This window comes from Haliaeetus leucocephalus, unplaced genomic scaffold, assembly GCF_000737465.1.
Source record: "Haliaeetus leucocephalus isolate CR32 unplaced genomic scaffold, Haliaeetus_leucocephalus-4.0 Scaffold188, whole genome shotgun sequence".
Taxonomy (NCBI): Eukaryota; Metazoa; Chordata; class Aves; order Accipitriformes; family Accipitridae; genus Haliaeetus; species Haliaeetus leucocephalus.
In genome coordinates this window covers 108359-135685 of record NW_010972624.1, presented here as the reverse complement: position 1 = coordinate 135685, position 27327 = coordinate 108359, and the positions used below count along the sequence as shown (strand labels likewise).

The following is a 27327-nucleotide window of genomic DNA, read 5'->3' as shown; positions in this document are numbered from 1 at the left end:
ACCTAAAGAAAGGGGTACAGTTCAGGCAGCCTAAAGCCAAGCCTAAAAGCACCTGAAGAGAAGATGGGAGATTAACACTGTTCAGCATATTCTAACACTACAAACACTGCATTTGTATATCATAGAAAGGAAAAGGGCAGCCTTCCCAAATAGGATCTCAGATGTATTTAGAAGAATGCCACCAAAACTTTCTGCATCATAGCAAGATTAAAGACAGCAGTTTTCATCAGATGATTTACATTTGCATTTCTGCTGCTCAGAGGAAGCTGTTATTCACAAGACAACAGACAAAAACCACAAACAACTACAAAAGCCCCTCAATCTCCTGTAAGTCCCAGGAGAGGGGATGGCTGTTAGAAGGTTTTGTAACCTTTCAAACCTATACTTACTGTACATAGCTTCAGGTAAGAGGCAAATTCAGCACTGCTGTTTGGACCAAAGGCAGGAAGCTCTGAGGGGACTTATTCCACAGTGGAATTAGTCTCTCATCTTTGTCCAATCAAAGCAGTAACTCCATATGCAAGAAAACGAAGTTTTCATTTCAGCCTGGCTTTCCATTTACTAGTGAACCTATGTGTACTCTTCTACATGGTACAGAGCCATTGACTACTAGCTTTAAGTATCTGCAATTTTAACACCATTTGAAGTTTGTTTCTTCAACTACTCAGCTTTTTAAAGGATAATAACTGTGATTCTAAAAGATAATGTCTGCTTTGAAAGGAATAGGGAATGGATAGTGAAATAGGAGGAAGAGGACAAAAATAAGAAAGGACATTTTCCAAGAAACAGGACATCTACAAATATTTTTTGACAAAGGAATAAGGACATCCCTGCTCCGAATTAAAAGAGCAGATTGTCACAGCAAGGTAACAGCCTCTCCAGAGAAAACAAGTCATGTAGGATAAGTTCCTGATTTCGTATTATTCTGACAGGCAATCAAGAGAAGCAAACAGGGGAGTAGTAAGGGGGTTTAGAATAAAGTTTCAATAGCCAGCACCATCCTTCCTACTTGTTCAAGACTACATAGGGAACAGAGCTCACAAAGCCTACACAAAAGGCACAAGACAGCTCCCAGCTGTCACTAAAAGCACTCAGCAATCAGCTGTACCTTGCCAAGGTACCTACACAGCAAGCAGCTGTCAGGAAGAACAAGGGATTGCACACACTCACAGAGCTCCAAGCATCCCAAGAGGCAGTTGTTTCACTTTTTGCTCATGTGCTGTCACTTCTACCTTCTTCAGCTTCCATTCCCCAGCCTCTGACTAGGAGGGATGGAAAAAAAACAACCCATAGAACAAAACAGGCTAATGTTTAGATTGTGCTTCTTTCACCTGAAACCAAGATCCTTGCAGATCACATGCATGGATAAAGTCTCACTGTCTTACTCTCATCTAGGGCTTGTTTTCAGCTGGATACCCAATAGCTGAGATATCTCCTACCACACAGGAGTCCACACTGTTTTACTGGACAGGTCACCGTAGACCTGAAAAGCCTCACATCCTATATTTCAGAGCATAACTATGCATGGGGATTGATCTCTGCCCTTTGTTTTGCACCTGCTTGTTGTCAAGTACCTTTTATCTGACAGGAAGCTGAATAAGGGGAGACATAGATCACAACCAATATTTAGTAGAGCCCATTTTATTAGTTAAGCTGTTATCAGCAGGTAACTATTCACACAGTTCACTCTCACACACAGTTACCTGGTTAGTTAGGAGGCCAGCCCCAGTTGTTTACTTAGAGGCAGAGCATCAGTGACATGATAACAGCTTGCAGGTAGGTGTTCAGACAGTCCTTCAAGGGGTCCTTTGTTCCATTGGGTCTATATATATTCCTGTAGTCTCTACCTGTATCTAGCAACCACCATACTCTTGGACATGGTCCAAGTTATACAACTTGTTGTTGATGCTACTGTATACCAGTGGCCTTGGACAGATTTGGCAAATGCTTGGTGTTCTGAATTTATCAGCTCTTACAGATTCAACAGTGTTGTTAGTTTCTGGAGCTTATCAGCTGCTGGGAGACTTTCACACAGTACCTCAACACATACTGTTCTCTTCAGCCTGCAGTTTTCTGGTAACTGTTTCTCCATCCACATTCATCAGTACCAATAAAACCCAAGCACATGCTCACACAGAAAGGGACTTCTTCACAAGTTCAATAACAACAGAACTATAGCAGTAAATCTTTGTTAACATTTTATTTCTACATGGGTGACACATATTAGCTTTTCCAAGAAAAAACAGGGCTTTATAAATCACATTTAAACTTCTTATACTCAGATGAGACATGCTCTCTCAACTCTGAGAAAGATACAGCAAGGCATGCAGAAAGTACTGGCAAAGCTCCCTGCAAACAGTAGCCTCTTTTGGAAAGGCCAGTTAAAAGAAAAAAAAAAAACAACAACAACAAAAGAAATTTAAAATCTTCCAAAGCTCATCAATGCAGAGTACCTCCCAACCCATTCTGTATGACTGACTGAGCAGTTACCTTTTAAGCCAGGAAGCTATTACTATCAAAACCTTATCTAGCTATACTCTGTTTTCAAGGGGGATCACTTGCTCCAACCATGTTTCTCCTATTTTCCTCTCTTCCTAAGCACTCTATCTACTCAGCCCACCCAATTATTCTGTCTATTGCTATCCTTGGTCAGTCCTTCCTTCCCACCCAACCTCTCTCCATCAGGAAATCTTGAGTTAGATCCCTCTTGAGGCATCCAAGCTGCCCTAGATCTTCTCAGCCACATACCCCTTACCCTCTTGACCTGATATAGAGACTCCCCTTCAACCAGGAGAAGGCCAAGCAGCTGCTGAACATTACAGCAGAGCAAAGATACATCTAAGCCCATAGCACCCATGCTGCTTTTCAGGGAAAAATATTTCTATACTAGCTGGCCAATCCCAGCTGTACTTCCCCTAATCTAGTGTCCTCAGCTCTAGAGACTTACACAATGTACCTCACACCACAAGGTGAGGCTGTCTCTACTTCCTGAATCCTATGTGGTTTTGAAATAGTACATTTAGATAAAGGAGATAAAAACAAGAACAGAATGAATTCTCCTCAGAAGGATTCAGCCCTTAGCCGTACAAGCTTACACAACCTGCCTGATGTAACACACACAGCATAGCTACTTCACATCAGCAGCTGAGAGCTAGCGCTACCAAATGCCTCTCTGCTGAGCAGCACTGTCCAGAGACATGGGCTGCACCACCAGTGCAGCTAACCATTTCTCCCACCCCACCCTACAGCTTTTGGGAAGCACAACCCTTCCAGACAGGCCAGTCTGGGCAACCAAGCCCTTGTCAATGCCTACTCTCAATACACAGCAAAGGCTCTATGCTTGGGGACAACAGAGTGGCCTTTTTAATACTGGCAGCACTGAACTGGGCAATGCAGGTGCAGTCTGTGATACCATTGGATCCTGCTGCAAGATCACACAGGCCATTCTCCATGTCTGGCCTTTTACCTAACCTTGCCAAAACAGGTGAGTCTCAACACACAAATTGTCTGTGATCCTGAGTTTTATTGGAGGGTTGAAGGCACACAAGCTATGAGAACAACTGTGTTCAGGTTTACAAAGGGGTACTCTCTGCCTCACCTACCCACCTTGCCTTTGTGCGTTTCTTGAAGCCACTGGCGAAGACGGATCAAACAACTCTCTTGCATTGGAGTCAGTTGGCCCAGATACCGCTCAATGTAATCAGCATCCAGTTTGTCAGCTGAAAAAAAAAAAAAAAAGAACAATTCAGAGGACACTTGGCATAGCCAGAAAGGAGATGTGCAGTTATTTCTACACATCAGGTTACTTATGATTTACACTGGAAGAGCACAGAAGCCCTAATTTTAGCTGCCCGAGGAAAGTAAGTGATATTCTCATGGTGATGAGGGCATGAGGACACAGACAGCACATAAGGTATCAAAGCTAGATCATTCCACCTATCTCTTAGAACACTAATATTTCACTCAACCCTGAAACGCTCCAGCAGCAGCTTTAAAAGAAATATCATGAGCTCTGGCACTCATGTCATTAACCACTCCAAGACCTGAGCACTTAAATCCCCTGGTGTCCTAAAGATCTCACACACAATTCCAATGACAAGAGGCTAAAAAAGCATCTAGCTGAAAACTGAAATGTTATTCTGCCTACAGACACCAGAGAGACAGGGAGAGTAACACTACCATTTCTGACAGCAAGGGAGATTTTTGGCATGAGGAAAAGTTCTGTGCATGCCAGCAGCTCAAGGTCCCTCCAGATCAGAGACAAAGGACAAGGGGTTTGAGACTGCCAGCATTCAGAGATAGAAGCAGATGTGCCATCTGAGGCTGGTATGTGCAGATGCCAGCAAGGAGAACGTGGTACCCAAAGGGGAGCAGCACAGGCCAGTAGCTGTGCTGGAGGCATGCAGGCACATGAGAAGGAGGGCTGGGAGGACCACCTCTGAGCTAGATCTTCATCAGGCAGGATTTTTTTTTTCCAGCACATACCACTAACTACAGAATAGGGCCTGGACACCCACAGGATATGCTGTTGCTGACTGATAATAGCAAATATAATTTCTGTAAGTACTACGCCCCCACCAAATCCACAGAGCTAGCAAGCTGGGGAACAGTCCCAGGGAAGCTAATCACTTCCTAAACATGAATATAAGCAGAAAAATAAGAGTTACTCTCCTCTTCTGCTAGATGGGGTCTGCCACTCTTAGATTAAGTTTAGTCTCAAAGTACATGAACTTTTCTTATAGTTAGCTGCTCTGTGGATTTCAATCCTTTTTCCAGATGGATTCCAATACAGAGAAGCTACCAGAGAAGGTCTGGTGAGACCAGAACCATTGATAGTTCTGAATTCCAAGCTTCTGCCCTAGTTACACTCAGCAAAACAAATGCTGTCTTTCCTTCTGAGGAATGACAACTCCTATTTCTAATACCACAGGTCTAAATTAAAAGGCCCCCCTATTTCTTTTTGTCAGAAAAGAATTTTATTTAGTCTAGAAGATATCATCAGATCAACACAAAGATAAAGTCCAGTTCAGGCATTTTGTGCAAGAAATGCGTTAGGCAACATTCTGCAAGTTTGTCTTGGCCGATATAGATGCAAAGAACATCCAAACCAATCCCCAAGAACATTAATTTTGAAACAGCCAAAATACTTCATTATAATTCAATCATAGCATACTCAAGATACCTTTAAGTTTCTCCAATTTAAGGTATAAAATACCTTAAGGGTCAGACCAAAACCAAGCATTTTTCTAAGCTCAAACAAAAACATACTGCCTGCATAGTTTTTCTTGGCTTTTCAGTTTTGGGGAAAAAAGTTCCATTGTTTATGTTTGCATTTTTCTTGAAGAAAGAAAATAACTTTCCCTCCTCCCCACTCACAACCCAAAAGAAAAACCTCATGCCAAAAAAATAAAAATAAACTCATTAGTCAGTGCTACTCAAGGCATTTAGATTACCAGCAGCTGCTACTGCCCAGACACTGCATACCATCAGGGCTGACACCTTCTGCTGGAGGGCAGGAGCTGCCAGTTTGCTCTTTGGTAGTTCCACGAGTCCCAGACTCAAGGGGTAAGTCATCAGCATCGTGTCCAACAGCTGGGGCTCTCTCATCCTTCTGTCCACACACTGGGGGAGGTGTCCAGCGGGGGATGAATGTGATCCCTTGGGAGATCAACTCCTTCAGATAGTGTTCAATCACTTCCTTGCCCTGAAGGGGAAAACTCTCATTAGGAAAAAACAATCCCATCTCCCCAGAACCAGCAAGGTGCAGAAAAGCTTTCCTCAGGACAGATGACTAACACTGTTAGAGACAAACAGAAGGGAAATCGTTATCTCCTTCCATCTGCATGACCCTGTTGGAAAAATTTCAGTATGAAAGCACCATACAAGTGGTGAACTGCAACACTGGTCAGGTACATTCCAATACCATGGATGCAGCTACCATTATAACACTTTCATCCCATTCTCCTGCTCCCAAACCATCAGTTAGCTGCCCTGTTCCTCTGCAGCCCAGGGGAAATGGCCACCGAAAGGAAGGACCTCTGCCCAAGCTACTGGAGAGACAGGGTGCTGATTTTTACCCAGAACTTTCTCTTCCTGTATGAGAACAGTGTCCTCAGTGTCTGAGGAGCCTGGCACCCACAGCATCCACTGCGATCCTCCTCTGGTACAGCCTGCTCCCTCCCCTGCACAGACACGTTCCAGCGAGCAGATTGTTTTTTTGCTCATTGCACACTGGCTTTTTCTTCGTTTGCCTTACTGAATGATTTCAGAGACATAAGCAAGGGTATAAAACTATACTGGGTCTATTTTACAGAAAAGAAAATAGAGGCACACTGAGAGCAGGTGTTTGATTTTGGTTTTTATGGCACAAAGGAAAGCCCATCTTACCCGCTTGATGTTTGAAGTGTATTGCTTCATGGCAATTTTTTCCACTGTGCTTTCAAAACCAAAAAATGACTTGATGTCAAGAGACGCAGACTGTTCAAAGCAAGTCCACTCTTCATTCTCAGGGTGAACCTAAGTGCAAAGATATACATTGGGTTGGATGGTAGCACACAGCTCACAATATGGCAGGGCCCTTGTCCCTGGTACCAAACTGGCTGTTAAATCTCCAGAGCTACAGAGTGAGGGGGCAGACGAGGCTTCCTATGAGGCACCAACAGACCCATATTTAACAGTCAGATTAACTCACTCAGAGTAATAGAAACACATAACGAACTGGACATATGGATGTTTGCGGTTAACCCAGCATTCTTCACATGCACAAGGAAATCAAGATTAAAACCCATCCCTGCCCCAGCAGACCTGAACAGTAATATTCATAGCAAAAGTTGCACTAAAATAGTAGTGAGACTGCCCACTTGAAACCATCATGTCAAGATCCTCTTACAGAAAGACACAGATGGCCTCTCAGAACATGCAATTAAACCCCCCTGTATCTGCAAAGGAAGAAAAATGCAAACCAGTTTTTCTCTAGTTTTGGATAGGAAACTCAGCCACTAATGTCAGTCTTCCCCCCCAAAACACAGGAGACATGGCAGAGCAGGGAGTTTTCCCACTGTCAAATCAATATACACCTTTCCTTTCCAGTCGTTTCCCCTCAGTTACTCTTTATATGGTAAAAACCTATATAATCTTTTCCTCTTTTAAACTTAACCCTTTTCTGAGAGGGCTCTACCTTTTCTCTGTAGGTGCTGCTGTTCACAAACTGACATGAAAGAAAAAAATTCCAGCCCACACACAAAGATACAAGCTCTATAAAGGACACACATTCCCCCAGGGGAGATATTAAGTAACTGCAAGAGCAGGATCATATTTCTCCAAGTTGCTTCAGAGAACACTGCAGAAAAGGAAAGATGAGAATAAACCTGTTTCCGGTGCACTCTGGCAGGGAAAAGGGAACTGGTAAAAATAGAGCAGGGAACCATCTTGAGGATGTAGACAGCTAGCTCCCACCCTGTTCCAGGAAAAGCACTCCCCTCAAAGCCCAGCTGCTGACATTTCCTTCCAAAGGACCCAAACCAGAGGCAACACAGCCAAAATGAGCAAGTGCAGCAATGTCTGAGCAATTCCCGAGTTGACCTGGGAGCATTTCAGAACTGTCGGCACCTTTCACAATGATGGAAGTTTGATTTACTGTAGTTTTTTAGGAAGCCCTATGTAGCCGCCAAGTGATCTCTGGCTCAAGAAACCCCCTCACCATCCAAAACGTTAATAGCTTTTCAACTCTTTGTCTTGCGTGAAACAGAAGCTACTTACAGTTTGCTTACTCCCAAGAAGCTGAGCTGTTGTCCAGTTGCCAAAAGAGCAGGTAAGTAACAGGATCTGGACTTTTGTTTAGGGAACAAAAAGCAGTATCTGATTGCTTCTAGAAACAGATGAAGCTATTTAATGGTGACTGAGCCCTAATGGCACAATTACAATGAAATGGCATACTGTTGCTGAAGATACAGCCACAAAGTGAGACACCCCAGGCCACAAATAAGGCTCAAGACCCTTCTCCAAACATTTAGAGCATGAAGTTCATGACAAGGTGCTAAAACTTTTACTTATTTGTGGGCAAAAGTAATTGCCAGACTTCCCTCTGGCCCTCATGATAATATTAAGGGTTTCCTACTAAATACCCAGATCTAAATACATGCCCAAGCTCCAGAAGCTTTTATTAACTTGAATTTCAACCAAAAAGAAACTCAGGGAATACTGGCAGCTCTGGAGCACCATCTGTGTTTTCTACTCTTACCCTAGGGCCTTACGCTCCAATCAGAGAATCACAATCAACCTAAAAAAGTTTCTCAAGCCTGATGAAAGTACTAGAAGAAATCCTGCACCCTAAGACCCAACAGCCTTTCCAGTCCAAGAGTATCTAATCATAGTACGCTATGGTCCAGTGTTCAAATTCATTCAAGCAACTTTGCCCTGTATTATTAGTGCATGACTTTCAACACTTCCTTCACAGACAAATAGAAACAAAGCACTTACCGAGTAGCTACATGTCTCAAGGACAACAACACGGTTGGCAAAAGTCTCATTGTGGGCTTCAATGCGGAGAGTTCGCTCTTTCCAGTTCACTGTGTTTTTCTGGATGAAGAAAACATACTCTACCCCTGCAATCTGAGAAGGATGAAGAATCAAGGCGGGGGGGGAACGGGACAGAGAGAGAGAGAAAGAGTAACTTTAGGAGCCTTTATCTATCTGAGCCAGCCAACAAAATCCAGGACTCTTTGTCCCCTAGGTTCCACTTGCCTTCTTTAGCAGCCTGGGAGCATCCACATTCAGTTTGCAGCTCCGTTCAATGATATGTATAGCTCCATCATCGCTCCTGGATTCATGCAGGATTTCACTCCCCAGGAAGACTGGGATCTCTGGACATGTAGGAAAGCGCTTCTCATATGCCTGAAAGTAAAAACAAAGCAAGTTTCAGCTTCTGGCTAGATCAGCTTTAACTCTTTGAATTAATTCCCTTACAATAAAAGTCCAACAAAACAGAGGCCCTTCACCTCTGAGAAAAGGGGAGGCAACACAGAGGTTGAAGTTAAAGCAAAGTAGTTACAAACAGAGCCAGCATCTCCTCATGTCAGTCATCAAGCTAAGCATGTCTTAACTTAACTTTTCTTTCACACATGAAGTAGAAAGAAAAGCCTGTTGTTAAAGAGTACTAGGAAGGGACTCGTAACAACTTGAGCATCAGGAACCTTATCTTTAGCTAGCAAAAGCAAGCACAGCTCCGCTGATTTCTGCTAGCTAAAGACTTGACCCAGAGATAATAAAATCCAAGTCAGACATACTGCCTTTATGAAGAAGCTATTGAAAAATATTTAATACTCCTGTGCCTTAAAATGTGATGTGTCAAACAGTTCTAGTTGCCCTAGACTATCAGGGGTAAGGCCACCAATTATTGGCTACTTACTTTGACTTGATTTATCCGTTTCTAAACCAATTCTGCCCTGGTTCTGAAATCTTCCTTGTTTTAATTAACCCACATCCCTCTGAAAAGCTTTTTATCCAAAGCTTCTTTATCTGCTCTAGCAAAAACACAGCTTTCCACAGCACTTGCAGCAAACAAAGTTTAACTTGTGTAAGTGGTACCTACCATTGCTCCTCTTTCCCTAACTTCTCCATCTCTCATTATACTGAAAGATCTTTGCAGGATGGAATGTTTTCCTTGGATTTCTGAAAGTGTCTTGCATGTTGCGATGCTGTTGTAAATATGTAATTGAAGCAAAACTAGCACAAGCTGCACAAGAAGCCCAGGATTCAACTACAGCTGTGACAGGAGGAGAACCTGTGCTCTCTTTCCATTGCACTCGGAGGTACACCATTTTGGTCATAAGGTTTTTTTGCTATCATTCCACAGCTGAGCCTAACCTCTATGAACTGCTGCCATCTTCCCATCTTCTGCAAGACACAACCATTTTATCCAGCACATAATTCTCTCATGAGTATTTATAGTTTTATCTACCACAAAAGAAAATATTAATGTGATAATGTTCGAGATCAGCTCAGTTGTCAGCACATGCACAGCACCATGGGGACCCTTAGGGTCGCTGCATTCTCTGTTACCACAGCAGTTCAAAGGCTGGTTGCCCATGTACATATTCACATACCCTGGTGCTGTGAATAATACCTGCTCTTAAAATAGCTCAGACACTTAAGGACACATTCCATATCTCCTGCTCCTAGACCTCTGAATGGAATAGAAGTTATTTCAGATTATCATATTGCTCTAGTATCAGGAGGAAAGCGCAAGCAGACTACCAGCTGGAGTTCTGGCCACAAAGAAAGTGCACAGGTCTTTAAATAATCCTCTCCAAGTCACTGAGTAATGTTCTGCTTGCTTTGCTACATTTCTTGGAGAACTTTCCCCATATCTGTGAGGCTTCTACCTGTGCTTTTTTCTCTTGACCACAAGAAAAACTAAAACGTTTTAGATAGATATAAAACTTCCCATGCCAAGTGACTATTTCCAGTACCAATCCACCCAGCTCCATACAACAAAAGCAAACTCATTGTTTTAAGCTTAATTTGTTATGACAGAAATTCACAGATGGCTGTCAGGCACTGCCACAGGATGCTTTCAGCTATCCACTCCTGGTACATTGCACTTTCCTCAAAGGTCACAGAGCATAATGGGTGCGTCCCTTATTACCTGCTCTCTGGTATCTCCAGTTGCCAGCACATTAATCTCAAAGTTAATGCTTCCTACTCCTGCCTCCACCTGCCCTCTCTCCATCCTCCAGACTCCAACCTACCATCTTGTGCTATCTTGAGGTCTCTTTACCCTCTTCTCCCTCGCTGATCTTTTCTATTCTAGCACATACAAGCAAGAGTGTCTCCAAGCCACCCATTCTTAGTTACTAGAGTCTCAGTGTTCAGGCAGTGAAAGCTGTGAACACCTTTGTAGGCCACAGGAATACCAGAACATTTAGCAACTATTTATCAACTGCTTGTTCCATGCTGCTCCTTACACATGCCCTTATCACACTTGGAGGTGTACCTGAAAAACTTATCCCAAAAGAAGGCTGCTCCAGTTAATCCCATGACTTTGGCAAACAGCAGCTAGCGCAGAGGCTAGACAGCACCTTGAGTGCCAGTAGATCACGTGAGAATGGTACTAGGGCTGTCCACAGGCTTGACAGCAAATCACAAGTCCGCCTAAATACCCCTAAAATCCCACACCTCCATTCCTGCAAGGACTGCCAGGCCCTCCTCGCCCTCAGCTACACAGGCACCATATCCCTTGCTGCCTAAACTCAGACATGCTCTCCACTGCCTCAGCTCACAGCTCTGGGCAAGCAGATAACATGGTACGTTCCAGGGCTCCATGTTCAATGAGCAATGACTAACCACAGGAAGCAAAGGCTGAGCCAACACCATCTATTTCTGTCAGGATTAGGGCTGGCCAAGGATTTCTTGCCCCAAATACTCATGACTTCCCACAAATTTAAGAGGTGCAAAGCAGCTAGAGCGGAAGAAAGTCCCAAGCAGGGTGATTTCAGCTTCTCATCTTCTACTCTTTCAGGAGTGGAGCTGTGCCACGAACATTTGAGGGACTTTGCAGAGAAACAAGAGCTGTTCTACCAGGACAGTGAGGGATCAAAGCACAGATACTCTCCAAAGGCCTCACTTCAACAGCTTCACCAGGAGTACCAAACTGTAAGTACCTCCTCAGCACTGAAAGAGCACAATGGCCAACCTGAAGCCCCACACACTACTGAATCCAGATGCCTCTGGCTCTCATTTGAAGACAAAGCCACTGGATCTCAACACACAGCTGTTTCTTTCTCCACTAAGGATGCACTTGACCCAGCTGGAGACAGGCTTCCTGATAAACTGTCATTAAATCTAGCAAAACCAAGACCAGGACAACTACTAACAGAGTGCAGTCACTATTTTGGACAGCTAAACAATATCTGGATAATGAAGAAAGGTCAGGGCAGAGAGTCACATATCTATGCCCAGCCCTGGTGATATAACTAAGATAACAGCCCATCACCTAAGTAGGTAGAACATTTCCATATTTGAGAAAGAATCCCTTTTGCACATTGATATTAAGTCCTTTGCTAATCTTCTTTGCACAACAACTCTAAAAATACAGCAGCTGAAGAGGCCCGAGATCATATGAAGGACAGCTGAAGCACCATGCTGCAGTCACAGTAAAGTTGTACTGTTAACATGCCTGATCTTTCAACACTGAAGAGACTGAGCTGTCAGGAGAGCAACCCATCTTTTGCATCCAGTATCCTCTTAGGAAAATCAGTATCTATACACAACAGTACATTTCTGCTCCAACAGAGAAATTGAAGTTATAAAGACAGAAATATTTTAATTTTTTTCAAAGCCATTGCCAGAACTAGCTGTTACTTTCTCCTCTATGATTCTGCAGAGTGCAAGGTGAAAAACAGAATATCCTAGTCAAATGAAAGGCACAGAATACTTAATATTAGCTTGTTTTAATACTTCAGCTATTAATCTGTCTGCATTTGCTCTTTCATCTCCTTGCTGCAGTAGCTCTGCACTGATTAGTATATAGGAACTACAATTTGTCTCTTCCTTCTCTGCCCCTCCTTCCCCAGAAGGAATAACAGCAGTACTTTGCCACTACTTTCTCTTAAGTGTATGCCTGCAACATTGCTTTAAGACAACCACCTTGACTGAAGTCTTGAACAAGATCAAATATATATATATACACATACACATATATATGTATATGAAAATGAATGGCTCCATAAAGCCACTTCCTCCCTTCTTTTAAACCCCACCAGGATTAACATCAACAGGCAGAACCAGCTAACACTTTGCACACCTCCTGCAAATCCTTCAGCCCAAGCAAGCCAGCACGTCACGCTGAATCCCAGCTTGGGCTCCTTTTCTAGTATAATCAGTCTTTAGTGTTGACTTCACACCAGATCAGACTGAAGAAGATCCCCAAGCAGTCACACAGCTGCAGGAGCTGTCTAGGCAAGCCAGAGCACTGCATACACCTGATATACCAAGAAAACTATCTCAACAACCCAGCTTACAATAATTATTTTCTTAAAGGTTCAGATTAATGTGCTCTATTCATACCCAAAACAACCATTTCACCAGAGATGGTGGCTCAGGCCCACCAGCGTCCTTCCCTAAATCAAGCTGGTTTTTCCCCAGATTTCTTGCAGAAGAATTGTTGCAAAAAACAACGCAATATTTTTTTTTTGTAGTGGACTGTATACATAATGTGACCAACATACAAATGTCATTAAATCTTTGCAGTCATCTCCCTCAGACTGAAATTACACAATAAACTTCACAAGAGGGCTGGGTGAAGACAGAGGGATTTGGGATCTGTTTGAACTCTCCAAGATATTTTGCTTGGAAATAAAACCAATTGGTTTTGGGTACATCTAAAGTGTGAAAAAAACCAACAAACCCATTTAGATATAGCTGACAGCCTGTTGGAATTAAAAAATTCAAAAACATAGAAAATAAATGAAAAAATTTACAAGTGAAAATTTCTAGCTAAAAAAAAGTTAAAACATGCAGGGAAGTCATAACAGATACTCAAGTAGCGTCAGATCTTCCTTTCACACTGAAGGGAAGATGAGGGAAATTTGTGCAAGGCTGCAGCACGTGTTTGTGTGAACATACCACTGGCATGACCTGCCCCGCTATCCCCAAGCATCTCAGCAAATGTGCTGCTTGAATGCGCGTGGCCAAGCAGCTACGGGGTCTGCCACGGCACAGGGTGCTGGAGGGGGGTCTCCAGCCTTGGTGCATAAACCCAGATTAGCGGTAGCAGACAAGGCTTTTTCAAACTGCTTACACAGTGACCTCTGCATCCCAGCCCCCTTAGTGCCACAGAAGCTGACAAATGATTAATCACACCAAGCAACAATTAATCAACAGTGATATGGCTGACTATGAAATCAGTAAAGAGTGCTTTGACCAAGGTTTTGCCCTGCGATTTCCTGGAAGATGCATCTGAGTGGGTTTTACCTATGCTGGCCAAACGGTTTATGGGACCAGCACTGTGACAGATTAAAATCAGCTTGCGAGAAGAAAGTCTTTGAGAACAACAAAAGGAAGCCACACTTAAAAGTGTTCTTAACTGTTGGTCAAATACACAATAATCAGTACAAAAAATGCATCTGTGAGAAGAGATTGCCCTGAGGGTCAGACAAATGCCAAACGAGAACAAGTTATACAGGAATACAAGTGTCAAAACAAACAAACAAAAAAGACATTCTAAAGCCTCACAACCACAGAGAAAAGGGGAAATTACCCTCCTCTACAATCCCCCTACTTCACCTGCTTAACCCCTTCCCCTCTAGAGTGCAGAGGTCCTCCGAGTCCTTCACCTTCCTAGTACCAAGGTGTTATACATATTGACAGTGCAAGTGTGTTCCTGCTCCCCCCCGAGTTTAATCTCCTGTAGACTGACAATAGCTGTATCACTGCTGTTTCCTATACGATCCAGGGAACATGGCCAGAGGGCAGGATCTTTTATAACGGCTACTCCTGTTTCTCCTCTGCGGGTTTCAACATCCTTTTCTAGCAAGTGACCTTGAAATCAATTACACAACAGAGGCCTTAGGAATCCAAAACAACAGGGACCTCCAAACACTGAATTACTGCATGAAACAAAACACCTCAAAAACCCAAACTCTTCTGCACACATCGAGGCTCCTGGCAGTTTCTTCCAGCCCAGTGTCTGCTGGGTTTTGAGTGGTTGCAACGTGCTCCAACCAGAGGCAGCTTTTGTTAGATGATCTAGTTTCATACCTTAATATCCTACAGGGAATGTTACCCTCTCAGTCTTGGGGCTGCATACTGACTCCCAGGGCAGCAGTTCTGGCTTTCTGCCTACACCAGTCACCCAAGAGTTGATTCTTCAAGCTTCCCACTAATACACAGTAAACAGGCAAACTGGTTTGGATTCTCCCTATCCGCACACAGATCCTTTAGCAAAGTAACTATACAGAGCTTGCATGCTAAATGCTGCTGTCCATGAAACCATGCAGAAATGTACCAATCTATTTAGGAACAGCAGTTAGCAAGAAAACATTCATCTTCTGCTTGGTAAGTGGTGCTCTGTAGCAGCTGCATGGCCCTCGTGTCTTTAGGGTTCGGTTGGCTGGTTTTCATTTTTTTTGTTTTGTTTTTTTTTGTTTGTTTTAATATACTGGTAGGACTTCCTTAGTGATGGCATCATGGAGATCTGCTGTTTCAGATTTGGGCAAGAGCACAGAAATGGAAAAACTATGGCCTGACTCCTGTATGATGCCAAGATGATCTTGAGAGGGATCTTCAAGAGTGTAAAAGCTCAGCTATGGGGGAAAATTATATTGTGTAGAACACATGAAGGAACTAAACTGTTATGCACCTGATGTAGACAGAAACTGTTATAGCCAATATTATATAACTATGTTACAAGGATAAGACTTCATCCTTGTTCTAAGAGCTAAAACATCTCAAACTTTCATGATCAAAGCACAGTTTAAATCCCTATTAACAAGATTCCACAAGGTGATGTTACAACCATGTGCAGTTTGCCAGGATAAAGGAAGAAAATGTACATCTATGTTGAGATGAACAGGAAACAAGGAGATATGATATCAAGTTTTGAACTAAAGATGTCCAGATCATCATCCCTTTGGAAAGAGATAATGAGAAGCAAGACAAGACCCCTCATCACTTTTAAGTAGGAAGTACACGCATTTAGACCAGCTTTTGAGCAGCTCTAATGATACATAAATATCTCTCTCCAGATTCAGGTGTTTGCAGATTATGGCCTTCTAGGAAAATAATAATTTCATCTTGCAGTCCCTGCTACTACTTGGTGGGTCTGCTGAAGGGAACCACAGGGTCTGCATACATATTCACCAGATACAATAATCCATTTGCTTTGTAATCACTAGAACAGATACTGCTTCTCACTAGCCATAGTAGTGCAAAATAAAATACACGTGGAACAATTCAGTGCAGGGAGAAATCAAACGGATATTTTGGGTGCAGAAATGCACTGAAGTGAGGGAAAATGAAACTTCATTTTAAGGAGGTGCAGAGCATCTGTAGAATAGCAGAAAGTCTTTGTGGCCTGAGGAAAAAAACCTTTTGCTGGAAAGAAGAAAAAGATTTGCTAGTGAGAAGTCCACTGGACCACAGTATCCAGCCTGCAAATGCTGAGCCAGTGTTATGTCTCCCTGGACTACAGCCAATAATTTGCCTCATTTCTTCAGATTTGGTGAAAGAAACAGTTCAGGGAGCAGCAGCTGTCTATTACAATACACACACAACTGAGTGACACAGCAAACCTACTAAAACCAGGACATGCACTGCAGCTGCACAACGCTAACTCAGGAAACTACCAACGTGTCCGATCTCCTGTCTGAGAAGAAACAATACCCCATTCAAGCTATTCTGCTATAGCATTCTCTGCTTACCAGAGAGAAGAAACTTGGTGTGGAGCAGTTCAAGTCACAAACAGCACGATGTATTGGCCTTTACAAATAGCTATGGAAGCGACACCTTATCCAGGAACCATTGCTAGCTGGTCGGACACATTTGTCACAGCCCATTGCGGAAAGACAGATACACCAAAATAGGAAGGCAAGGAAGCAGACTTCTCAGGTGACTAGCACCTTAAAGAGCAAGACAGCAATCAAGTGTTACATCACACACTTACTGCTCAGTGAATCACCCCAAAAATCAAAAAGGCTGGCTTACAAAGTAATGCTTAGTTGGAAGGGCAATCTGTCATCACCAGAACCTGCTGTGAGAATTTATACAAATCGGCCATAATTCAGGATCAAACTTGGGCAGGTCACTGTGCTTAGTTTAAAAAAAAAATCCATGCTGGTTGAGATGTAACAATTGATGATGGTTCCAAGTTTTCTCACCTCTTTTAGTCCCTGCTGAAGAGCTTATTATTTGTCTTCTGCAGCTCCACATTCAGTAGAAGAGAGAAGGGGTTTTTAGTCACTACTGGAATACAAGATAATGGTGATACCTCCAGTTATGTTGTGTCTCCTTGTGCTATGCTGCAGTGCCATTGAACTATAGCTTACTTTAGAGCTCATCCATTCCAGCAGGAGGCTGCACTGATCAGATTAAGCTTGAGACACGACTCATCCTTCAAGGAAATAAGCCTCCATGTTCCTGCTGGAGAAGGTGATTAAACAAAATACAGACTGTCCTGTACAGACTCTTTGAATTACTGTAAATCTTCTCTCCAGTCCACACATGATGCCAGCACCATTTGCTCTTAAACCATTTTTGCCCAGCAAATGGAGTCTTAGCAGTGGCAATACAAAGCTATCAAAGAGACTTGCATGATCCCCACAAGGCACACTAAGGTGCCCAGATGTGCAGATGTTGCCAGCAGTTCTCCAGAGCTCTGAATGAATAAGCAGTTCTTCCACCTGCTTCCAGCAGTTGTGGTAAACAGCACTCACCAAACATTTTCTGCTTGCTTGAGGGGAAGTGTCCCACACCATAATCTCAAGAGAAATGTCAGCTCTTTGCTCAGCCTGACTATTGCTCACTCTCAACCTGCTTAATACAAGGTGGTGGTGGTGGCAGGGCACAGGTGTGAACACATGAATACAGCTGTGAAGAATCATCCCAACTGACACAGAGATCATTACTTTCAGACTTCTGTTGCCAAATGCTTCTCAGCAGTAAGATGATGGGATATTTATAGAATATCTTCACAACATGGTTTCAAACCATCAAGTCACACTGAAGCATCAGGTCTTGAGTCAACACTAGATCCTCTGTAAGTGCATAAATTGTTAACCCAGTAGCTTCTGACAGTCACAACAAATTTACCTTCAAAATATGGCAAAAAGAAGAGACAAGGGAAGCTGCCTTCTTTAAAATACCTGGCACAGCCCATGGCTGCAGACATATCATCCACATCCAAAGACAATTTGTCTGCACTAAAGAGGCAAATTCTATAGACCTAACAATCCTGCCAGAGAAAGTAGATTCTGTTTTGTAGGGGAGTATCCATTTCCTAACGACTGCTCAGATTACTATTGGGACATTTCATGTCATACGTGACATGGATTGAACACCAAAGAATAACTATTTTAAAGCATTTTCCCCTTTGTACATTGATTCTCTCAGTTTCTAGGGTACTGCCAACCAGAAATACCATTTCAGACAGTATCTGAAAACTGTGTCATTATCTATGTCACAGCAGCTCCAAAGGAGCTTTCGAGCACTGAGCATACAGGCTACAGGCTACACACTGCAAAGCTCTACCCCATGTCATCTGCAGCTATCCAAGGACACAGTGGGTAGCAGGCCGCTGCAGGAACCTCTTCTCTGGCACTCCTGCAGATGCTGCACTTAGAGCTCCACTCCACTCTCTGACTTCTCTGCACAGCCCTCTGATCAGCTGCACCATCACTGCTGCTTCAGAGGGATTCCAGCTGCCAGAAACTGCTCCGTCCCCCCGCAGCAAGTGCTCTTCTGGTTCCAGAAGTCACACTTGAACACAGAGGCTATAAACTGGCATCAAATATTTTAGTTAAGATTCTACTTTTCTTTCTACATCACCAGCCTGTGATGATACTAGAATAATGACAACAACTTGGAGCTCCAGATAGGAATATCCCAGGCTGTAATTACAATTAAGTATATAGGAACCCCCAAAACTGTATCCTGTGGTGCATCTGTGCTGTAGGCACGGCAAGATATTGTGCTGTAGTTGACCTAGACAGCCAATCTGCACATCTTATGTAGCAAGACAGCAGCAGCCTTTCTGAGACCGGGATGGGCTGTGAACACACACATTGAACTTGTCACTCTAAACAAACCCACAGAACTAACATGATCCTTGCTAGACCTCAGTCTGCTTGTACATTATACAGCTTTCACACACCATTTTATCTCTTACCCCCCCCCCACCCCCCGCCAATTTGTCTGTTACCAATGTGTACTACAAGCTGTTTGGGTCACACTGTGGTGCCTACCTAGCAAAAGAGGGCTCAGAGGTTCTGTTGCAAAAGCATCACTGCATCAGTCGGTGAAATATTGAATCCTTTAAGACACCACACAGAGAGGAGAGCATGCACGATGTATTAGGATTTAAGCAGTCTCTTTATACACTCAATGTGCTAAATGCAACAGGAAGAAGTCTTTAAATAAAGCTACTTAAAGATCGAACATCTTTAACACAATGCATGTTGATACTGAAAAGGCACAAATAAAAATAATTTTGAAAAAGTATATGGAAACAATTCTAGCTGTCAGGACCTGAACTTCAGTATTCACAGTTTCTTCTCTTGCAGCTAAACCAGACAGCTAAAATACCAAAGAGCTGCTTTCAATTAGACTGCATATACAAGCCTCCCAACACCACTGGCACAAAAGAATGTTGGGACAATTGTGAAGTGATGCATTTTGATTTTAGTCATACTGGATGTTTGACTCTTATATGTAACTGTGGGCCAGATCCTCAACTGCTGTAAATGAGCAAAAACTTCAGTGGCTGCAAAGCAGTTTTACGAGCATGCAAATAGCCAGTGTACTCAAGACTGATCTGCTGGTGCATCATTCAGGGGCAAGAGTGAGGACCCCTGCCAAATCCAGTGACTACCATCAAGACTGTCTCTCTCACATGCCTGACTCTGCTGAAGCAATCTCACACAGGGACCATGGATGTTTGCTTTTGATGGGCTACAACCCTATTTTACAGTATGAGTAAAGATGATGGAGAAGGAATGCTTTCTGCTGCTTAATCCATGTGAAGTAATTTCTGACTCTAAATAAACCTGCAGCATTTGTAGCCTGAACTAAATTTGCCTCCCAGCTTGTTAGCGCCCCCCAACACTCCAACCATACTGAGAAGAAACAGAAGTATACACCATTAATTTCCTACTTTATCTTACCTGAAAAATAAAGAACTGCAGATCAACTAAATGCACAGAACACTGAATTGCTGCTAAAACTAGAAGAGAGAGTCACAGAGCTGCTTGGAAGTACAAGTGGCCAGCCAGGACCTCAGATGACCAAGCTTTCACTTGCAGACACAGGCGGGGGAATCATGAGCTGCCACCTAATAGATCCATTAGAGAGTCTGAGTGATGCTCAAGATAAGAAATGCCTGTACACCACATATGAACCCAGAGAACAATCACCCCCTATCCCAAACTAACACTGCACATAGCAGAAGCACCCTAGACTGAAGATTACCATTCAAGTACTGCAGTGAGAAACATACACCACTGCTGTCCATGTGTGCATTTTCAAGACATCGGGCTCTCCGCTGCTCATATATGTGTCAACACATGCTGTGAGCGGCACCAAGAAATGAGGTCAAGCAGAAAGCAGCATTGACTCACATCATGCACATGTGGGGCTCAAGAACAGTTTCATCTTAAGCATGGAGTACAACTGGTACACACAATGAGAGCCGATGCTACTGCAAACTTCCAAAACCATGACATATTCTGTCTTCAAGACCATGACTTATTTTTAGAGAACAGTAGTAAACCTCTCAAAGGCTACAAACATAAAGCTGATATCCTGTATGCAGTAAGCTTAAACATCAAGTTACATATATATATTTTCACATATACATGTAGCGCTTTAGCTTTTAACTAAACTCAGCCTTTAACCTCCTAGTTGTGTTTTGCAGAGCTTCCATTTCATAGAAAAGCTAGAATCTCAGATAGTAAAGTGATAAAGGTTTGATTTGGCTCAAGGTGTGAAACACGCAAGCAGAACATTCTCCTTTTCAGGATCTGCATCCTTTACCATTCCCTTGGCACCAGGCTGTGGAGAAAGACCCCTCACTTGCAGCAGAAACCATAAATTGCTATTAGTAGCAATAACAGCTGAACATGAAGTGCATTGTAAATGTGGCAAGAGGATCAAACAATTGACAGAAGCGCTGTCATGAAGTTTCTCATTTACACCACTATTGCAGCAACTCAAACTATACATCAAGTACAGAAGACCATGTAAGAGTCTCTGGGGGGTTATTTCAGATCTGTAGCTTTAGGAACCATCCTAAGCAAACTCAGTGTATACTATAAAGTGTGTGAAAATGGCAGATATCAATTGCAAGTGTGAATGGCTGAGTGCACTACTAAAATTAATGGGAACAAAACTCCCTACTACTTTCAAAGCTAAAATTCTCCATCTGGAACTACCTCATCTAACCTAATAATTCATTGGCAACAAATAATATTAAATATGCAATCTCTCTCTTAGCTCTGTTTCCTGTACAGCTATGCATTTTGGACTTGCTCAGCCAAATCAAATTCTCATCTCCATACATCAGAGAAGGCTCACAACAATTTACATCAGAGTAAGTTATCACTCATGAGCTATGTGGCAGAATTACCCCTCCTTCTGGATTCTTCCCTCATTATAACATCTCATTAAAAAAAAAACTTTTAGCTTTAAAACTACAACTACTACACAAAGAAAACAAAAAGTATGTTTATAGTTGGGGATTTTCTTGGCTGTAAAATAAAATCAGGAGACATACAATCTCAAATCTGCTGATCTAATTGAAAAGACAAGATCAGGACCAGAGAGGCATGGACAACCCATTTCAGGGAAACAGCTCCGTAAAAGGAGACACACACACAAAAAAAAGAGATAAAATGGAAAGGAAAAACATGACAAGATAACAAAGCATAACAAATGTCAAGGTTCTTTTCAGGTATAAGGGATAAAGGCGTCAGGCACTGCTTATAATTTGAAGAGCGTGACATTTTTGATCCTTTAATACGAGTGCAGATCAGGAACAAAGCAGGTGAAAACGACTACTGTGAATTTGGACAGGTGTGGAAAGATTGTCATTTGTTTAAATCTTTAGAAGGGAGGACTCTTCTAACAAGAAAAAGAAAAGATTCAGAACTCCTGAATGACCAAAAAAGACTTGGAAAGCTGATTCCTTTTTACTTCCTCAGATGCACAGGACTGGCAAAGAGAGCAAGAAGGGGAATGTCGTCCTCCTTCCAAGGACTGGGAAGATACATCAAATCTACTGCCTGCAAATGCCAGAACTCAAGCCGCAGAAGTATTAGTAAGCAGCAGAGTGTAAATCCATAAACAATTATCCAGAGACACACAATAACAAAGGTATTAACAGTAAAAGCACTGGCTCATCTGTCAAGCACAGTCCTGTGCTGTCTCGAGGATGAGCTGCACACACATGGCACTCTGTACAAGTCCAAGGAAGATAAATGGTGTTTCTGATGGCAGGGCTCAACAAAAGGCATGGGAAACACTGTATGTTTGAACAAGGCCAGGAAGCAATGAATCGTTTGCCTCATTTGGCTATGACAACCCTATTTCTCAGATCCTCATATCTGAATGAAGCACACGCACTGTTTTCTATAGTGCGGTCCAAACATCTGAAGTTCTGGGGGAAAAATACTTTTCCTAACAAACACTGCTTACCTCATGACATAGCCTGAACAGACCACAGGGAGTGTGACCCTCCCCATTATACAGATGAGGAATCAAGCACAAATGTATCAAGCTGAAGGGTGCATAGAGACCCATAAAATAAGGAGATGTCTTGAGGTCACCCATATGACCTCTGCTTTCCTACCATCAACCACAGCATGAGACCTCAACACTCCAAAGGTTCGCACAAAGCATTTGAGGGGAAAAGTTGAAAGCAGCTGAATATCAGGTTCCCAGTGCTGAGGAAGCTGCTGTCAGATTTATGTTGAAGCAGATTAACACCAATGCCACGTGCTAAGGAGCAAAACAGCTTCACTGTACGCCCACTCTCCCCACAAAACTTCCAGCAACTGACAGCTAGCACCTGACAGCTCTGTGAAATCTGCACTGCCTCCACACAAATGAAAGACTCCATCTGAACGTATCAAAAGCGATAACAAAGCCTGCATCCAACTCAGCCTGCATGGACTGCCACTAGATTGAAACACTACTTTATAATGCCAGTATTCATAATAAAGCAGATCCTGCTGCAAACATATGATTTTCACAGGACATTAGAGTGGGACTAAGGGGTCTATATTCAGCTCCCTATTCCACTACACAGTCCTTTGGGTGACCCTGGACAAGTAACTTGATCTTCATAAGAAAGAGGACTAATAACTTTGCTACGATAATGAGAATTTGAGTTTGCTGAACAACTAAAGGATGACATTTACAATCCCAGCCCTGAAATCCAAGGGAATTTTAAGTCCTGTTATGTTGAAAAACTGAAAGCAAATCAAACTAAACCACTTGAAAAATAAACCCATCAAACCCTGGCCTTTAGGCATTCTGCTAACAAGCTTACAAAGGATTTGTCTAGAGACAGCCCTCCTATATTAGCAGCCAATCTATCGACAGGCATCTGGTGTTAGGTTTATCCTGCTAATATAGACAACGGAATGTGGAGAGGTATGCATAGAGCAAAGACTACCAGTATCTTTGTAACAAGTATTGGTGTCTTATTCTAATACAGGATGCGCTAAGAGAGCAAAAGAACATTGCCAGAAAAGTTTCACGACCACAGACATCAGCCCCAGACTGGTTGGGGCACTTCTACAGCATGTTATTGGCTTAGCTATTAACAGACATGGGAAATCTGGATAAGACTGGGGGCGGGGGGTGTGTGTGTGGAATTTGGGATGGAGCACAACTATGGAAAAAAAAGTGTTCATTTTGATGATCAGAGAGCATTGAAGTGAATGGCAACCACTCTCAGCTGAGGAACTGCTGCTACCTTTGGGGTCCATTACTCACACTTAGAACCAAAGAAAGAATCTCTCCCCCAGTTTGAACTACTGAAATAGAAGACTGGAGGCCATTTTGGATTAAAAAAAAACTCTTTGGCACTTATTTTCCAGGAATCTAGAAGAGGCAACATTGTCAAGAGGAACACAATGTATACGTCAGGCTCTCCCTTCCATTCATGGGAATGATGTCAGCTGCCTGCAATGGCTATAGCTTTCCATCTTCATTCTTAATCTCTAATAGACTGAAGAAAACTGGTGTCCACGTTCAGCAGGGAAGAGAGACAATGGAGAAAGCAGCAGATGAAAAGTGGCAAATACTAAGTCTTGGGGATCCCTACAGTAGACCGAAATGCCCAACAGATTACAAAACAAAGCCTTGCAAAAGTCTACAAGCAAGTATTTTGGATAAATGCCCAAATGCTCAGTGCTGCCCTTGAAATGCAAACAGCAAACCTTTCAGAAAGATATTTGACTCACATCTTGAAGAGCTGTGACAAAGTCCAGAATATCATAAATGTCTTTAAACTCTACCTAAGGAAGCTGCTGTGGTCACATCAGCTATCTGCATCACCAGCAAAAGAACTTAAATTATAGCCCTCAAGCCCTTTGTGGAAATAACAAAATTTGGAGAGAGATGTCCCAACATTTCAGTCAGGGAATGAACAGGGAAGAACAATATGGAAGAGTTTTTCCGAAGATTTCTAGCTTTTAACCAAATCAAAAAGCTCGGTATGATTTAGAATCAAGTTCTAGATACATGCATCCTACAACACTGATTGGGATCATATCTAGAGAGATTCTAAACTGAATGGCATTTGGTGATAAGGCAAAGACAGTATCTGGGCACAAATCAGCCCTGCCTACCTGAATGTCAAAATTTTTTCCTTCCTTGTGAAAGAGTAATTACAGAAGGTTGGGTTTTGTTGGTTTTTTTCCCTTCTAATGGCTAAACTGCCTCTCTTAAAACACTGAGATGTTGATTCCTATTTTTCATGGAAAACTGAAGAAAGGACAAAAAGATAATGAGAGGTAAACCTCTGTTCCCACAACGTACCCATAAGGTTGCCACAAAGACATGCTAGCCAAAACTGCAGTCCCCCACCTCCCACTGGCCTGAGGTTGCAGCCCTTAACAGCTGGAGAAGTAAAAATGCTGAGTATTACTCACTGCCATGACGAGCTCAAAAGGATATTTGTAGACTCGAACTGGGGACTGGTATTTCTGCACCATTTTTACTACACACCTGTAATAAGAAGAAATTGGAAAATTTTAGTTCCCTTACACCAAACACCACAATACATTCTAGCAATTTTCACAGACAGACCTAACTAGAAGCCTTAACTCTTTCTGACAAATAGAGAGGAGGAGACACAGTGGCTAGAGTATCTTGCCCAGCTTGGCTTAGCAAGTCAGTGGCAGAGACAGAACAAGACAGGTCTCTGCAGTTCCAGTCCAGTGCTGTGTCCAGCACACAGTAGCGTCCTTTGCTGCTTCCCAACACTGCTGGGGTAAATTCAACTTAGAGGTCCAGCAAAACTCACAATAATTAAAGCACAAAACAGAGATGTAAAGCCAGAATCAATTGTACTCTGGAGAAGGAGCCTGTCTTAGGAGCCTTGCAAAGCTTAAATGGCAATGCTTCCTTCTATCCCCCTTTTCTGCATTACGTTTGTAATCATTACACAAAATCTCCCTTGCTGAAAGCTTCCACAGCTTCCCATATCTTGGTGTTTTAAAAGCTTTTGTGCACAAAGTAGCATTCAGTTGTTTTAATACACTAAAAGAAAGGAAAAGGAAACAGCATGCTTAAAGAACATGCCTGATGCTAAGCTAGCAATCACATCCCACTGACTGGATGCCCACTGCTTCCAGCTGAACTGAGGAAATAACGGCATGCAATGGAAACAATTCAGTTCTCAGCATTTCATTTCTCCTAGCCACCTCTCACTGTTCTCATCAGGATTCCTCCCTCAGACTCTCCTGCTGGGGTTTTAACCCTCAAATGTGCATAAATAACCAGCATCTCAAGGAAGTACATAAACCATTAAAAAAAGGTTATTAGGCTGCTTTCTGCAATTCCTTTAGGTTCCTTTATATCACTCCTATTAATACCATCTATGAACATCAGAAACACAAAAGACTGGATGGCTGGTTTGAGACACTGTGCTGATTCCACCCCACTCAAATTCCATGGCTAAGCAGACACAGCCCTCGGCAACATGATGCAGTGTAGCACTGAACTCAACAGTCAGAGCATTAAGACAACTTATCCCTGACATTTTAAGCCCAAAAATGGAGGCAAAACATGAATTAAAAGGCAGACAGCAACAGATTCTCCCTCAGAAAGACTGCTGCAAAATGCCATTACACAACAAAATCTAAACAAGGGAGAGGGGAAAAGGACTTTAAAAGTTTGAGTACCTGGGAACAGGGAACTTTTGTAGAAGGGTCTTGCATTCGAACAGTTACTCTGCAGAGGATCACATTACCCAAGGAGCAATGTTCAGGATTTGCTGGATCTCTAGAAGTCTTACTGGTACTAAAAGCCAGTCCACGCAGAACAAGTAAATGCAGAGAGAAGCATCAGCAGAGCATCCAACTCAAACTGAAGTGAGCGGAGCAGGGACAAGCAAACACCCAGGAAGCCTGGGCTGCTATCACATATCAGATACCCGAGCCAAGAGGCACGGGGCACCTTGTAACGCAACGCTGTAATATGATTATGCAAGCGCGATACCTAGGCTGTGCAGGAACCTTCCGAGTAAGTGCAAATATAGCAAAAGAAGCCTCATCAAACGTATTTAGCTGTGATCTTGCTCTGACCTCACCTGCTAAACCAGCAATTCCTGCACCTCTGTAGGAGGGGGTCAGGGACCTCCACAGGAGGAAGTCTCAGGACAGACCAGTCAGTCTAGCATCACCCACAGCCCAGAAACAAAGTCACCAGCAACAGAACAACAGGATGGCACAAGCTGTAGTTCAACAGCCTTAACCGTGCTTCTTGGACAGATCTGTTGCTCCCTGGCAGCTGCAGCACCTGACTGCCACAGATTTATGACCCCCTGTTTCTCTAGCTGAGGGAAGATCGAGAAAAAGAGCCAGTGACTATTATATCTGTGGGAAGTTGGGAAAGAAAGAGAGCTGATAATTCACACCTGCCCTAGAAACCTTTCATACCTTGAGGAAAGTGCAGCGGCAGACCTTCTATGCCCTCTCCTCAAAACAGAGCTGCGAGACAATCATTCTGCTTCTCAAAGCAAGAGGGACTCCAGCTATGACTCCTGGGAAAAAAAATAAAATCAGAAAAGGCAGTGAAAGGTAGCTACTCAGTGCACAAAGATACAGATGGATGATCAGCACTGATAATGATATAAGATTTTTCAGGTGTTACCACTGGGCAGCTGGGCCATATTAGCTAAGGACATGCATCCTCATAGGGCTTTAGAGCCAAAAAGACATCCCATGTATTTGTCACAAAGTCATCTCATGTATTCCACTCAAATTATAAACAGACATGTTCAACCACCTTGTGAAGAAAACCAGAGAGAAACTACACAGCTACAGAATATGTCTGCTTCTTAAACATCCATCATACCACTCCAGCCTCTACAGCAGCCCAGGCTACCTG

The 27327-nt window shown here is 42.9% G+C and overlaps 1 protein-coding gene across 1 annotated transcript in view; it reads right to left on the bottom strand.

Annotated features, from left to right (window-relative positions):
* SEC14L5 (SEC14-like 5 (S. cerevisiae)) overlaps positions 1-26979 on the bottom strand; it is a 36554-nt gene extending 9575 nt beyond the window's left edge. Inside the window, exons 1-7 of the mRNA XM_010565223.1 lie at positions 26877-26979; positions 24867-24942; positions 8743-8892; positions 8479-8610; positions 6388-6516; positions 5485-5704; positions 3607-3719 (exon numbers count right to left, since the gene is read on the bottom strand). Coding sequence (XP_010563525.1) covers positions 3607-3719; positions 5485-5704; positions 6388-6516; positions 8479-8610; positions 8743-8892; positions 24867-24929 — 807 coding nt within the window. The 5' untranslated portion in view covers positions 24930-24942; positions 26877-26979. The remainder of the gene's footprint in view (positions 1-3606; positions 3720-5484; positions 5705-6387; positions 6517-8478; positions 8611-8742; positions 8893-24866; positions 24943-26876) is intronic.
* Positions 26980-27327: the final 348 nt, after the last annotated feature.